The sequence below is a fragment of the Metarhizium album genome (genome assembly GCF_000804445.1).
Source record: "Metarhizium album ARSEF 1941 chromosome Unknown scaffold_7, whole genome shotgun sequence".
Taxonomy (NCBI): domain Eukaryota; kingdom Fungi; phylum Ascomycota; class Sordariomycetes; order Hypocreales; family Clavicipitaceae; genus Metarhizium; species Metarhizium album.
In genome coordinates, this window is record NW_024467581.1 from 62,150 (window position 1) to 75,293 (window position 13,144).

Genomic DNA, 13,144 nt, shown 5'->3' on the forward strand with positions numbered 1-13,144 from the left:
GCATGCATCATTCAGGCTTGGCGCACTCCGTACGCCGACCCAGCCCCGAATCCGCTCACATCTACAATCATATTCCGACACTTGTCTCAGGCATTGGCGGGGGGGTTTGGTTGCTGGACCAGACACTGCATAGTTGTTTGATACAGCATGGGCCTGGACAAGGTTAGGCACATTGTGCTGGTAAGCACCGCGCTGCGGCTGTGTTGTGATTGATGCGCACGTTATTCCCCTCACAGGGAAAAAAAAAAGTCACTGCCAATCCATAGCTTTGCACCATGTGCTAATAACTGACTCAAGGTTCTATCAGGCAAGGGCGGGGTGGGCAAATCATCCGTGACCACGCAGTTGGCGCTCTCGTTATCCCAGGCCGGCCATTCCGTGGGCATTCTCGATGTTGATCTCACGGGGCCTTCTATCCCTCGGATGCTGTCCATCGAGGACTCAAAGGTCACGCAAGTCCCGGGCGGCTGGGCGCCCGTCTCGGTCCATCCAGGGGACGCCGGCGCCGGCGTCGGGAGCCTGCACGCCATGAGCTTGGGCTTCCTGCTTCCAAAACGAGGCGATGCCGTTGTTTGGAGAGGCCCCAAGAAGACGGCCATGATTCGGCAGTTTATTCGCGATGTTCTCTGGCACGATACCGAGTATTTGCTCATCGATACGCCACCGGGAACCAGCGACGAGCACATCTCGCTTGCCGAAACGCTGCAAAGTGAGGCTCTTCCCGCGCAGGTTGCAGGTGCCGTCGTCGTGACCACGCCTCAAGCAGTCGCCACGTCCGATGTCCGCAAAGAGCTCAACTTTTGCTTCAAAACGGGCATCCGCGTCCTGGGTGTGGTTGAAAATATGAGTGGTTACGTCTGCCCTCACTGCTCGGAGTGCACCGACATCTTTGGCTCTGGGGGCGGTCGCAGCATGGCAGACGAGTTCAACGTTCCGTTCCTGGGCACGGTGCCCATGGATGCGCAATTTATTTCTTTGCTTGAGGAAGGTCGGCAACCACAATATCCAGTCGGCACACGCATCAACGGACGCGACATATCCTCGCCTACTCCGCACGGAGGCGACGGCAGTGACGTCAACAGCGGCCGCAACCTGGTTGATAAGTACAAGCACTGCTCGCTCTCGCACGTGTTTCAAGACATTGCGACAATGCTTACGGCGAAAATCGCAAGCCAGGCTTGAGACGGCAGTGTTGGACAAAATCTCTCATCCAATGAGCCTTGGCTGCGTTCACATTGTCCGAATCAAGGCCAACTTTACACCTACGGAATTCACAAACCGGATCATGACGAAAGCTTAGCTTGCACTTGTGCTGTGCCGCTGCGAGGAACGCGGCTTGCTATACAAGCAAAAGTCGGCAGAGAAGATGCTGAAATGGCTGAGCAGGAGGGGCAACCTGACGATGTTGGAGGGCTGAGAAGGCTAGATTTTCAGGAACCAGACCAGCACCGAGGGATCTTCTGGCTCGTCATGGGGTAGCTGCCACGCTGGGTAGCAATACATGCGGACTCTGAAGCAGGCCAAGGCCCACCATGCTGATGATGGAGATTGATGGGTGCAAGCGAACCTCAAAAAAAAAAAAGAAAGAGGCACGAGCAGCTCGTGCTGGCCAACCACGAAGGAACCTAGAATCAAGGGTCCCAGGAACAACGATAACTTGGGAGCACAAGCGCGGCACAAGATGAGATTCATTTATCCACGTACTAAAACAGGCTGTGCAAGAACTGCGGCGTTCAGAGTACAGAAGATCTTGGAGATGTGGACATGAAAATAAATGGACGGGACAGCACAACAGCGAGTCCACAGCCAACTGTAGGGATCGACAAAGACTTGATGGACGTGAGGCAGGATAATGCATGGGCTAACTTGCCGTCGTCGTCCCGCCCATCCAAGGCCAATTGCAGGTCCAGATGCAACCCCGTCCAAGACGTACACCAGACGGTCCAGGTGCAGGCGCGGGCGCAGACTGTCGGCTTGTACGAATCCTCAAGAGCCACAGTCAAGTCCTCTGCCAGCACTTGAGCGTCTGTTTGTGCTCACGGACACGGGTCGGCAGGACTGCGAGAGGCTCTCAAGAACGAAATGTAGGACCTCTGAAGCCTAGCGCTGGAGGGGAGATGGGAACAGCGCCAGACCTTTTTCATCTTCATCTTAATCTTTGTCGTATTCCAAGTGAGCAAAGTAGCAGTCCTACGTCATCAGCAAGTCATGCCGCGGCCCACGAACGATGCCGTCCGTCTCATGCACGAGTGGTAATGAGTGAGATCTGAGAAGATGGGATGGAGATGGAGGGCCCGCGGCCCACGGCCCACAAGAGCCGACACACCGTCTACAAGTACTAGGGATTGCTTTGAAGAAGGAAGAAAAAAATCAGTGCAATCAATACTGTTGCTAGGTACCCAGGTAACTGCGTACGTACTTTGCTAGCAAAAAAACTCTGTTGTCACCCGCCAGCCACGCCACGCCACCCTCAAATGCCCAAGACACCCACTTTATCCACTTTGACGTCCCAGTCAGTCAACTTACATCCTTTCGCATCCACACTTGGGCGCCGACGTCTCTTTCTTTCCTTCCTCCCTTCTCTTTGTGCGCCTCACACGATCAAGCATTTTCTTCGCCATCCACCTCTTCAATTGCATTGAGCCGCGAGACACAATTTCGACAGTCATCTATGGGCTTGTCCCGGCCATAAAGTCCTGTTCCAATCCCGTCTGCCGTCTCCGCGGCGGACTCGATTCCGATTCCGCACCGGTTTCTCGCGAGCATCATCCCCCTTGCCCCCTTGCCCACAAATTTTTTTGAACCGCATTCTATGCATTCGTCTGATCCACTGCGCTTCCTCTTCTCTCGACCTTGCAAGTACGTCTCACCATCTCTGCCTACGATTACGACTTGATTCACTGACTGTCTTCTTTCTCAGGCCTCGATAGCACCCTTTCACCAGACAAGAGACCTCTTTGAACCCTCGCGCAAGGCAAGCCTAACGTGCAGATATCTCTGCCTGCTAGCTCCGGTACTTTCCCACGGGTATCGGACTACGCCTTCAGTCATCCAACATTCTGTCACAGAAGCTGTTTCTTCACTCCCTCCGCTTTCGACCCCCTTAACGTCCTTCTAGAGACGTTAGCGACTCCTCGACACGTCTTATTGCTGCTGGCTACGCCAGCGACCCTGGAACAACCACCTCCTGCGGGCCTACTCTCTCAGACAGACACCGCAAGGTCTGTTTGAGCGGCAGCTAGTGCTCCGCAGACTCTGCCTAGCGGGCAAAGAAAGGAAAACGAAAAAAAAAATCCGTTTTCGCAAGCAAGGGCTTCCAGCACTTGTTAGTGTCTCATTCTCCGCCCGGTCTAAACAGAGAGACCCGGTTTGATCCCTACGTCTCCTCATCATTGCCAAGCCTGGTGCGGCTCCTGCCTCTCCAGAGAGCGAGACGTTAATTATGGTCAACCTTTCAGTGCCTGAAAACTATACATTCTCCCCGTCCTCGGCAACGCCGCATTTGACCATCAATCACGGCGTCGCTGCCGATCTGGATTCCAGCAATGCCTTTGAAGGACCCGAGAAGCTGCTGGAGGTGTGGTTTGCTCCGAGGCCCTCAGGTCTGCCCAGCTCTGCCGCGCCCAATGGCTTGAAGAGTGTCTCCGCGGATACTTGGGTCGGTATGTTGGACATGGTCAATTGCAAGATTCTGTCTGTTCTCCAGTCAGACGACGTCGATGCCTACTTGCTGTCCGAGTCAAGCATGTTCGTCTTCCCCCACAAGCTTATTCTCAAGACCTGCGGAACCACCACTCTCCTCCTCGGTCTCCAGCGCCTGCTTCACATTGCGGCTGTCCATGCCGGGTTTCCTTTCCACAATGCCAACTCGGTCTACGACGTTCGAGCCGCGGCAACACCATACCGTGTCTTCTACAGTCGCAAGAATTTCTTGTTCCCCGATCAGCAAAAAGGCCCTCATCGAAGCTGGAAGCAAGAAGTCAAGTACCTGGATGACTCCCTCGAGGGAGGGGGCAGCGCCTACATGGTGGGCAAGATGAATGGGGACCATTGGTACCTCTACATCACTTCGCCCAACCAAACCCTCACCCCTCCCCTGACTCCGGATTCCGAGCCGAACTGCCAGCCAACCCCTGCCATGACTATCTCTTCCAATGGCGGGAGCTCAGCCGGCGGCTCCTACAGTCACAATGATGAGACCCTGGAAATTCTCATGACCGATCTTGACCCCGACAACGCCAAGCAGTTTTACTTGTCGCACGCGAGTGCGGTCGCGAGCGACGGGCTTGCTGCTGAAGCGAAAAATGCACGCAAGCAGGCACAGGATAGTGTCGGCTGTCTTGACGCCGCCACCCCTGAGGAAATCGATGTATTTGGACAATGCGACAATGGCGATTTCGAGACGGCCAAGGCCGAAGGCACTGAGGAGCTGACCACCGAGGGCCACGCTCTCGGCTCCGTTGTCTCCGAAAGCTGCGGCCTCAACGACGTCTACCCCACCTCGGTCTACCCGGACGCCCGTGTGGACTCGTATCTCTTCAGCCCCTGCGGATTTTCCGCCAACGGCGTGGTTCCTGCTCCTGCTTCGCCTTCCGCCGATGATGACACGGCCGGCGCGACGCACTACTTTACTGTGCACGTCACCCCCGAACCAGGCTTCTCCTTTGCATCCTTCGAGACCAACGTGCCTGGGGGGCAAAAGGGTCGCACCACAGCAGAGATTATCGAGCACGTGGTCAACATCTTCCGCCCCGGCCGGTTCAGCGTCACCCTGTTTGAGGCCAAGGGTTGCAGCGCCAACTCTTATGGCATGGGCGATGGCACATTTAAGAGCCTCTCGATGCAGCGTCTGGTCGACCCTGTCCGCGGATACCGGCGTGTAGATCGCATTGTACACGACTTTGAAGATTACGACTTGGTCTTTCGATTCTACGAGCGTGAGGACTGGCTGGGCGACAAGGCTGCGCGCGTGGGAGAAATTGAGTGAATTGATCGATCTTGACGATGACGCAAAGCTTCCACTTGGAATTTTCTTTTCCTATTTGTCATGTTGACCCAGGCATTCAATCTGGTATGAAGGTCTAGTCTGCCTCGTGGGATTTAATTTCGGCTCCAACTCTGTACGCTCGCTCTCTGGATATGTATCGCAGAGCTTGCTACGTAATTTTCTGTCAGCCAGCACCAACGTCCGCGCTCTCTTTGGAATACTATTCTGAATAAAAATCCAGTGCCTACTCCCGCTTTGTAACTGCTCGTCTCTGAAACCCTCTCTGGCAATCAACAGTGTCCATCAAACGTGCTATTGCAGGTTAGATACTCTTGTCCGGAAACTGGGACAAAGAAGACCAGAAAAGCCCCCTCCGTCCAAGGGTCCTATCAATAAGGCACGTGACCACCCTGCAAAATTTCCATGCAGTCCCGCCAGCCACACTCCCCGACACCACCATCAGCCGAAGCTTTTTCGTCAGCCTTGTTCATCCATTTTTATTTTCTCTGCAAGTCCCTACATCTTCTCGGAAGTTTCCAAGGCTCAGTTCAACCCGCCACAGAATGCATCTCATGTACACACTCGACGCCAGCGGCACCAGGCTGTACACGCTGAAAAAGGTGGCCCACGGACAAGTCACCAAGTCGGCGCACCCGGCGCGCTTCTCGCCCGACGACAAGTGGTCGCGGCAGAGGGTGACGATGAAGAGGCGCTTCGGCTTGCTCCTCACGCAGCAGAGTACGTTGGGCCTGCTTGTTGGGTGGTGCGTGGGCGTGGGCGTGGGCGTGTGCTAACTTGTCCAGAGGAGGAGTAGGTCTGTCCGCAGACGTGCCGTGTCAGATCGGGGTCGACGGGTGGCACGGGCGGACCTTGGCCCAGGGAACGATGTCATGCGGCTGGGCGGGCGTTTGGGTCAGCTGCGGGTTTTATTCGTCTGTTGTTTGCATTGCGCTCTACTGCTGTGGACTTGGGGATTCGGGGCAGCGCGCGTGCCTCGCGCGTTGGTGTGCGGGCGAATTCGAGACGTGGGCTGCCCGGGGCATGTCGAGGTTTTATAAAACGAAGGATATGTACATGCGTCTGAGGGGAATTGATGAAGGAATTTTACGCTCTAATGCTTTCTCTTTGCATTCACGTTTCTGCCGGCCCCGACGCGCACCTTTGCCGCGCTGCCGGACCTCCTCCCGCTCAGTATGCCCGGCAGGACGTCCTCGTCCATCACGTCCTGTCTGCGCTGCCTCCTTTGCTCCTCGCTGGCTCTGATGTACTCCTTTTGGTCCTCGGCGAGAATCAGATGGCGGCCCCAGCCGTTCTTGCCGCCCGCGCCCTTGGGCGGCCGCCCGTTGGCGGAGCCGTGGACCGCCTTGGGCACGCTGTAGACGTTGCCGCGGTTGTTCCACTGGAACTTGGTCTTGAGGTGGATCTGGAAGTTGCCGTGCTGGTCGGTCGAGCAGCTGGTGCGCGTGAGCGTGGGCTGGCCGCACTTGGGACAGAACTGCTTCTCCACGTCTTTGGTGATGGCGAAGCAGCCGTGGCACCGGAGCACCCAGTTCTTCAGGTGCGTGATGCGCGCCAAGGCCGGCGTCACGAGGTTGATGTTGATCCGGAGCGCGACGTTTTGCATGGCGTAGTCGGACGTGAGAATGGCCGCCTGCAGCGTCTTTTGCGCGGCCGGCGTGCTGCTGCTGCTGCTGCTGCTGCTGCCGCCGCCGCCCGCCGAGTCGGCGGCTTGGTGTGTCTTCAGGTTGGACGGCGTGATCCAGCCTTGGTCGTCAGAGTCTTGTTGCGTCGCGGCGGTTGCTGGATCGGAGGCTGGCCGTGGTTCTGGTCCTGCCGTGGCTTCCTCCCGCAGACTCGCATCGTCCAATCGCGCCGCCAGCGCCGCCACCTCTGCCCGGTGGCCTCGTTGTTCTTCAGAAGTGTCGTCTGGCGAGTCTTCCGCACCGGCCCGGGTCTCTGCCTCGCCCGGCCGTCCATTCAACCGCTTCTGCCCGGGGGCGTTCCTCAGTCTCCAGTCGCCGCCGTTCCTCTCACACTCGAGTTCGTAGCCGAGCGCAATGACCTCGACATCAGGCCGGCTCAGGACCGACAAGTCGCCCGTTCGCCTCGCAAAGTCCGTCACAAACTTTATGCTCGCGGGGCCGGGGGCGCGGAGGGTAACAAACGGCAGGAGCGTCGTCTCGACCCGCGCGCGGGTGGCGGGGTCCCTGATTTCAGACACGACCGACGGAATCGTGTACAGCTTTTCGGCCTGGGCGAGGAGCGCGCCGACTGGAGGGTCGTTCTTGATCAGTGGACCGGTATCAAGGACCAGGCTGTGGATGGGTTTGAGGCTCGCCGGTGGAGAAGCCGGCGGCTCTGCTGGCAGGGTGGCCATGACGAGCAAGGAGCGAAAATAGTCGCCGCTGCGCCTGAAGATCCCCCTGTATCTCGTGATATTGCGTGCGCTGCAAGCGAGGGAGCTTGGAGAGGCTTGTTGTCGAGTCGTGGAAAGAAACGGCGTCGCGGTGATGGTGATGTTGAATTGGTCACGACGTGGGGGCAACTCGCAGTTTCCCACAAGTTACAACGGCCCAATTAAAAAAAAGGAAAAAAAAGAGAAGGCGGGTCTGCCACGAGATGTGAGAGCTTTCGTGGCGTCACGTGCGACCTTGACAACTGTTCACCAACAGTGGACCGTGATGGCCAAAGCATCGTCGTGTAGACGCAGAACACAACTAATAAAAAAAGCTGACCACCTTTTTTCTTCTCCAAAAAGGATGACTCCTCATGTACAGACGGAGTCAAGACACAAGTCACCAAGCACCGCCTTTACCAGACGTCTCCGCGCGCACAACAACGGACTTTTATTTGGAGCTTACGACGGGTTGTCCATGGAACCTTGTTTCTATTTCTTTTTATAAAAAGCAAAAGTGAGAAAAAATGCACGTTATTCTACCATCCAACTGATGACGTGGGCCCAGCACTCGGGGGGAAAAAACACAATAAAGCTTTGAGTCGAGGACAAAAATGTTCCATTTACAGCTTCGACGCCCGGTTGTCGGCCCGGAACAAGACACTTGAGTCCGGGTAGGGATCAAAGGTAATGTCGTTGAGGGGGTTGATCTCGGAAGCCCGGTGGAACATGTCCTCGTACACACGACCGTCGTACCGACCCAGCGAGCTGTCGAGCTGCCAGTCGGAGAACTTCCAGGCGTCGACCAGCTTGACGGCGTGGGGGCGGATCTCCTTGAGCAGGGAGAGGGTGCGCCTCGTGCGCGCCAGCTGGATCTGCCGGACGGTCGAGGCACCGCTGGTGAAGAACTCGGAGGCGTGCGACTGTAGGTAGTTGAGCGCGAAGAGGCGGAACAGGCCGCGCAGCATGGCGGTGGTGGCCGGGTCGAGGGACGACGTGGTCGCGTCGTCCTGGAGCGTCTCGTGAAACTCCTTGATGATGAGGTACTGCGCAAAGGCGGTGGACAGGCGCCAGAAGTCGACGAGGAGGCTGTTCCAGGCCTGCTTCTCCTCGTCCCGGTGCTTGAGGGCCTCAAAGGTCAGGAAGGCCACGCGCCAGCCAAAGGCCCTGACGAGGTCGGCGTCGCTGTGGAGGATGTCAAAGGCGGCGCCGATGTCTTGCCGCGCCCTGAACTCGGCCAGGACGCGCGAGACGTCGTTGGACGCGGGCTTGCCCCCGACGACGGCGCGCGCCGACTTGAGCAGGTACCGCGCGACCTGCTGCGTGAGCATGTAGTTGTCGCCCTCCCAGGTGACGGTGGGCAGGTAGTCGGCGTACCAGCTGCCGATGCCGGAGAAGGCAGAGTATCCGTGGCCGCCGCACGCGCGGCGGCACACCTCGAGCCCCTCGGCGGCCACGGTGGACGAGAAGGCCTTGAGGGCGCACGAGGTCGCGTGGAGGTCGGGGAGCATGTCGTGGTTGGCCCGCGAGGAGGGCGAGGGCGCGGCCAGGCGCTTCTGGTTCTCGTTGTACTGCCTCAGCATGGCCCGTCCCGTAAAGTGCAGTGCGTACGTGGCGGCCAGCAGCGGGAGCAGACGGTGCTGGACCATGGTGTAGTCGATGACCTGGTTCTCGCCCAGCTCGTCGTTGGCGCCGTCGCGGTCTTGGAACTGCCGGCGGACCGCGCAGTAGCGGACGGCGATGGTGACGCCTCGGGCCAGCACCGACCCGGACTGTAGCACGATCTGGGATCGGATAAAGGTCATGGTGCCGTAGACGAGGGCCGGGTTCTGGGGCCTGATGTACTTGCCCGTCTCGGGGTCAACGCCTGAGAAGCGGCTGAGCAGGCTGACGTGGGGGACCTTGACCCTGTTGAAGAGCAGGAAGCCGTTGTCCATGGTGTTGTAGCCAAACTTGGGGCCAATGTCGCCCACGTGGATGTTCGGCAACGGCTTGTGCGTCTCGAGATGGCGAATCTGCACGAAGAACGGATGCGGCCCGTACGTCTTGCCGTCGATGACGAGCTGCGCAATCACAACCGCATGGTTGGCCGCCTTTCCGAGCGAGCCGATCCACCACTTGGAGGCTGTCAGGTGTGGTGTATGGATGATAAAGGTCTTGTCCTCCCGGTTCCACGTGGCCGTGGTCTCGAGACCCCGAACGTTGGAGCCGTGGCCAAGCTCCGTCTGCGCGTAGCAGCCGATGTACTCGTAGTTCCGGGCCTTTTCGAGGAACAGCTTGTGCTGCTCGGGCGTGCCCTGCTCCTGCAGCGTCTTCAAGAACATGGTGGCGTGCAAGCCGTACGGCGTCGGCTCGCCAACGAGGTCATTGGCGGCCGTGTACTCGTCCTCGTCCCATTGATGCTTGACTGACAGCCGTCTCAAGGCCTTGGCCCTTGCCAGCGCGGCCTCGATTCTCTCGATGCGGCCGTTGAAGTAGTTTCGGGACTTGTCGAAGACGGGGTCGGACTGCAGAATCTCCAAGATTTTGGCGTTTCTCTCGAGCACCCTGCTGGTGTGCATGAATTCGGCGAGCTTGTCCACGTTGACGTTTGACCTGGCTCGTTCCTGCTCCAGCAGCTCTTGTCCGTTGAGGCCGGAGGGCTTGAGGGCCTTGACCCAGTCGGGATTCGGGGGGGGCATGGCGAGCTCTGCGAAGCAAGATGCTCTGGGGTCTGAGGGAGTTTGGGAGAGTGGTTGAGTGATTTGGCGATGAATCTTTGGGGAAGAACGGGGACGACGCCTTGGACAAGGGGGGGTTTAAACCTAGAATGGGAGGCGGGAACGTGGTGTCATGGCATATGTCGCAAAGGACTTGGGATGTATGGGAGCAAGAACTCACGCCGTCCCGAGGTTGATGGCATTGGCTCGGTACGACGTCTCGCGGCGTGGCGGTTTGCGAGGTCGGACGTGTCGGAATTATGCCCAAGAGCCCACGATGTGGGGCGGCGTGGAACTAAAAACGGCTGATGCCCGTGATGATGGCGGTGGTGGTGACGATGGGTGAGCCCCAAGGGATGCTTTCTCGGTACGCAAGCGTTTGGTGGCGACGTGGCCCTCGGCACTGGCAGCCTCTTGGCGGCACTTCGAACCGCAGCTTGTGAGTGTGGATTATCGTGCAAGAGATCGATAAGAGAGCCGCTGGTTATCACGGCATGGGCATGGGATGGTTGGGATGGTTTGGGATGGTCTCACAGGCGAGCTAGCTCGGGCCGGACGATGGATCGAGGACCCCTGTTTGGCCTAGCTTGCTTCAGCCAAACCCAACACCAACATGACTCGACAGGCCGGTTCAGGTTAGAATTCCCATGTGCTGCGTCTGGTGTCAACCCGATTCTCAGTCGCGCAGATGCCAGCCAGAGTCGGGATAATGCGCAAGGCGGACATGGAATATTCATTTCCAGCATGCCTTGGCGCGGCGACGGCAGCAGCAGTACTGCGACTGCAGAGCAACTTGGTTGCTTTCCGTCAAGAATATATCCCAAGTTATAATCTTCACACACAATCCACGTCCGGCGTCGCCCGTCTGCAAAGTGCCGAGGCACATCTGCTCCGACCGGCGCCGATACCGACCGACTGGGTGAGGCGGAAGGTGCGGCCAGTGCTGCCGTTACACCACTGCTCCTTCCTTGCCCCGGCTAGTTTCCGTCCACCTTGACGTCAATCAAGGGGCTTCCTCGGGTACATGTCAGGGTTAGGGTTGTGTCAACAATGTCGACTTGGTGGCACTGTCTCGAATTAATCTGCTCATCTCGCCGTGATTCTGCATCGTGGCCTCAAGCGCTCCCGCTGGTGCAAGCCCGTACCTGTCTATTCCGGGTAAATGTAACTTGGCACGCCCAAGTCGCGGTGCACTTCTGCCTCTGTTCATGGAGCCGGGAAGCATGGTACACACTACAATGCCACAACTTATCAACATGATCTCAACGGGTCTAGTAGTTGCGGAAGCCGTCCCGGGAAGTGAACATGGTGCAGCGGCCCTCATCGGTCACCTATCTGGCCAAATGCCCCCAGGATACGTTCGCGAATGGCCTCTACTGTTGCCAATCCCTGCAACTTGCCGCTTGAAGAGTCAGTGTTTTCGCTGCCCCGTTTCTTGAACTGCGCCAGGCACAAAATCGTCCACCGCTGGCTACGGAGTATGTCAGACGATATGCTTGTGAATCATGGGCCAGCCAGGGTGAGAAATCCGGCTCCCAAATCATGGCCTCACTTGGGACTGCACCCGAAGGGGACACGCCTGCGAGACCGCCTTTTCCGAGCGAGTCCCGATGAGAAACCAGCACGCATAAGTGCTTAAAAGCCAGCTCTAGACTTTGCCCTTTTCCACTCGGCTATTCGAACGCAGTGGCCAGCTGGAAAGTCTGTAGCACCGCCGATTCTCGACCGGCAAGACGTGACGCGTTTCAGAGAAACAGGTCAAGGGCGCAATACAGCGTCGCCCATTCTCCAAATGCATGTTCTGTCCAAACATGTACATGTGGACACCGTGATCATCGCTCTCGTGGCTAATGTCGACGTGCTGTTCCGGATCCAAATACATGGAAACCGGCCTGCCAAACCTGACCGTGCTCAAAACCGCGCGCTCTTATGCTTGATGGATATAATCAGTTCGGCACTGAGACGTTCGCGGCTCTCTAGTTGAGCCCGTTCTGGGATCATCTTGCGGCGGCACCACACAGACGTCAGGTGAGAAGACTTGGTTTTTTCCTAATGAGGTTTGTGTATGTTTTTCCACCCTTGTCCTCACTTGGAGTCTCTGACAGGTAGACGTGCGAGTTTCAGTCCATTTGCCTGGGCCTATATACAGATCGCGATTGCTTTCCGAGGGGCTGAGTCATCATCAGGGCCCTTTGACGATGCTCTGTAGAGTGTATCACATGTTGCGTGCAGATTGAGGTCTATCACGTCAAAATACGAGGTTTCTAACGCCAGCAAAGTTCGAATGTTGATGTAATGTATGCAGCGATACACCGTCGGGTGCGTTTCTGATCTCCTTGGTTAAAGACTGTAATTCTCGTTTCAAAAGCGCAGCGGTCGAGGTACGTGCAACACATGAGCGTAGAAGAGGGGGAGTTCAACATCAACGATATTTCTTGTTATTAGCTAACAAATGCAGCTTTTTTCCAGTACAGATACCATACCTAGAGATATCCCGCCGAGTGGTTGAGTTGAGTTGTTGTCGTTCCTTGGCCATGAATGGTCTAGGGTAGCCACGTCGCATCGCGACTCCAACGGCTGATTGCTCCCTCGTGACGAAAGACTCCGCGGGATGCAAAATGCCGATACTCTGGAGATCGTGGAGAAATCAACACCCCAGATTGACTGCATTTCTCGCTCCCCAAGGTCCAATCGCATATTACTCCGTACTTTGGCAACGTTGTCGAGACCCATCTGCGGAACTGCTCCCGTATCTGCTACCGCGCTGTTGATAGCCGAAACTAAGCGCATGCAAGGAACCCAGCGTTGCATATTATGCCAAATACGAGAGACTTCACGTATGCCCTCGACACGTCAGGGTCACAGGAAGCCATGGCGGCAAGGGCTAGTGCTTAGGCGGACAAGACATTGACGGCAATATTAATAGAACCCGTTCAACAATAAGCATAGACATTGCTGGGTACAAAGGTTGCGAGGCTTGGTGGAGTTGCATTGCCCAAACTCCACCTCCAGACAACACTGCCCTTGCAACCCCGGATGCTTTGAACCTGACAAAGGTTCAAA

The 13,144-nt window shown here is 57.1% G+C and overlaps 4 protein-coding genes across 4 annotated transcripts; 2 read left to right on the forward strand and 2 right to left on the reverse strand.

Annotated features, from left to right (window-relative positions):
- Nucleotides 1-147: 147 nt before the first annotated feature.
- MAM_03491 (cytosolic Fe-S cluster assembling factor cfd1) lies at nt 148-1,182 on the forward strand (the record flags this gene model as incomplete). Its single annotated transcript, XM_040822290.1, has 2 exons — nt 148-180; nt 298-1,182. 2 exons carry the CDS (start codon nt 148-150, stop codon nt 1,180-1,182), a joined length of 918 nt encoding a protein of 305 aa, XP_040679433.1.
- Nucleotides 1,183-3,442: 2,260 nt separating this feature from the next.
- On the forward strand, nt 3,443-4,987 carry MAM_03492 (S-adenosylmethionine decarboxylase proenzyme; the record flags this gene model as incomplete). Its single annotated transcript, XM_040822291.1, has 1 exon — nt 3,443-4,987. One exon carries the CDS (start codon nt 3,443-3,445, stop codon nt 4,985-4,987), a length of 1,545 nt encoding a protein of 514 aa, XP_040679434.1.
- A 1,111-nt stretch (nt 4,988-6,098) lies between these two features.
- MAM_03493 (D-site 20S pre-rRNA nuclease) lies at nt 6,099-7,364 on the reverse strand (the record flags this gene model as incomplete). The annotated part of the gene is made up of 1 exon (XM_040822292.1): nt 6,099-7,364. The coding sequence occupies one exon, from the start codon at nt 7,362-7,364 to the stop codon at nt 6,099-6,101; it is 1,266 nt and encodes a 421-aa protein (XP_040679435.1).
- A 641-nt stretch (nt 7,365-8,005) lies between these two features.
- MAM_03494 (acyl-coenzyme A oxidase 1) lies at nt 8,006-10,063 on the reverse strand (the record flags this gene model as incomplete). Its single annotated transcript, XM_040822293.1, has 1 exon — nt 8,006-10,063. The coding sequence occupies one exon, from the start codon at nt 10,061-10,063 to the stop codon at nt 8,006-8,008; it is 2,058 nt and encodes a 685-aa protein (XP_040679436.1).
- Between the last annotated feature and the right edge of the window lie 3,081 nt (nt 10,064-13,144).